We start from the raw sequence: 1,541 nt of genomic DNA on the forward strand, positions 1-1,541 counted from the left end.
ATGGATGGACGGACGGATGGACGGATGGAGGATGGATGGAAGGATGGATGAACGGATGGATGGATGGACGGACGGACGGACGGACGGACGGATGGAGGATGGACGAATGAACAGATGAACAGATGGATGGACGGATGGACGGATGGATGGATGGATGGATGAACGGATGGACGGATGGACGGATGGACGGATGAACAGATGGACGGATGAACAGATGGACGAATGAACAGATGAACAAATGGATGGATGGACAGGTCGCCGCCGTTACCTGCACCCTGGCCTCGGTCAGCTTGGTGCGCTGGGCCAGCTCCTCCCGGGTGTAGATGTCCGGGTAGTGCGTTCGTTCAAAGGCCTTCTCCAGCTCCTCCAGCTGCTCGGCTGTGAAGGTGGTCCGACTGCGGCGCTGCTTCCTCTTCAGGGGGAGGTCTGGTTCTGATTCCACGTCTGACACCTCGTCCACCTGGCTGCCTGCACACAGGTCAGGGAATCAAACCCTGAGCTGCACCCTCTGTCTCAGGTTCTGTCTCCTATCAACACGTTTTTCATCAGAAAATGAACCTTAAATTGAGAAAACATGTCGTGGTGATTTCTTAGAATAAGAATTCTTGGTAAGACCCTTTATTTTACCCCATTGGCAGATTATTGGACTTGTTTGCTCATCTAGGAGGCCATGGTGCAGCGGTGGAGCGGTCGACCTCTGACTGGAAGATCGTAGATTCAGTTCCGCTCTGTGCGTTCATGTGTCAAAGTGTCACTGAACCGCACAATGGTTCTGGCGGTTCTGGTTGGTGACTGTTCTGGAGTGGCGCCATCAAATGTCAAATTAGCTAAAAAAATTGGAAAAAATCTCAGATTTTGTCAAAACAGCTAGCATAATGCTAAGATATTAGCATAAAAACCTGGGAAAAAATGTTGAAATTAGCCAAAAACAGCTAGCTTGTTGCTACGTCAAAGCTAAATTCCAAATTACCCATAAAACCCAGTAGTTGCTGAACATTTTAAAGTTTGAAGGATCTCTCAAAGCTGACAGTGAAGCCAGTCTGCAAAGCAGAAAGGATGAAACGGCGTTAGCTCTGACCTGACAGATGGAAACGCTGGTCTGCAGCGTGTTCCAAAGTTCCTCACAAGCAGACGAAGGCCAGTGGAACCACACGGGGGTCACTCCGCCGACCCCCCCCCTGAAGAGTTCCGTCTGTTTCTATGAACCCGCTCAGCCTAAATGCTTTAGTTACAAGAGACAAACTGCTACTGAGGTGTTTCAGCATTATGATAATAGGAGTTCATCCTCTCAGACACCCCCTCATCAAGCTTCACTGGGGGTGTCCTCTGTAGCTCACCCTCTCCTAAAGAAGAGAAGAAAGTCATCAACCGTCTGTGTTGGCCCTCAGGTCTAATGAATCCAGACACACACACCGTTTTAACGTGTTCAGTTTGATTTTTTTTTCTCTTTTTTTTCACATCCAAAGACATTTTCCTGCACAGAACAAATATAAAACACATTTCTGCTCGTCAGGAGTGCAGGTTTGGTTTCTGCCTGCATG

General features: G+C 48.7%; 1 protein-coding gene across 5 annotated transcripts in view; it reads right to left on the minus strand.

The window, feature by feature from the left end:
* Nucleotides 1-1,541, minus strand: part of LOC112140035 (paired box protein Pax-7) — a 629,290-nt gene that overhangs the window by 13,179 nt on the left and 614,570 nt on the right. For all 5 annotated transcript variants that reach the window (XR_004948254.1, XM_036212989.1, XM_036212990.1 and 2 more), the window contains one exon: nt 269-468. Coding sequence is in view for 4 of the 5 variants with exons in the window: in XM_036212989.1 (XP_036068882.1) it covers nt 269-468 (200 nt within the window). In the remaining variant the exon portion in view is untranslated. The remainder of the gene's footprint in view (nt 1-268; nt 469-1,541) is intronic.

Source organism: Oryzias melastigma, linkage group LG7 (assembly GCF_002922805.2).
Source record: "Oryzias melastigma strain HK-1 linkage group LG7, ASM292280v2, whole genome shotgun sequence".
NCBI lineage: Eukaryota > Metazoa > Chordata > Actinopteri > Beloniformes > Adrianichthyidae > Oryzias > Oryzias melastigma.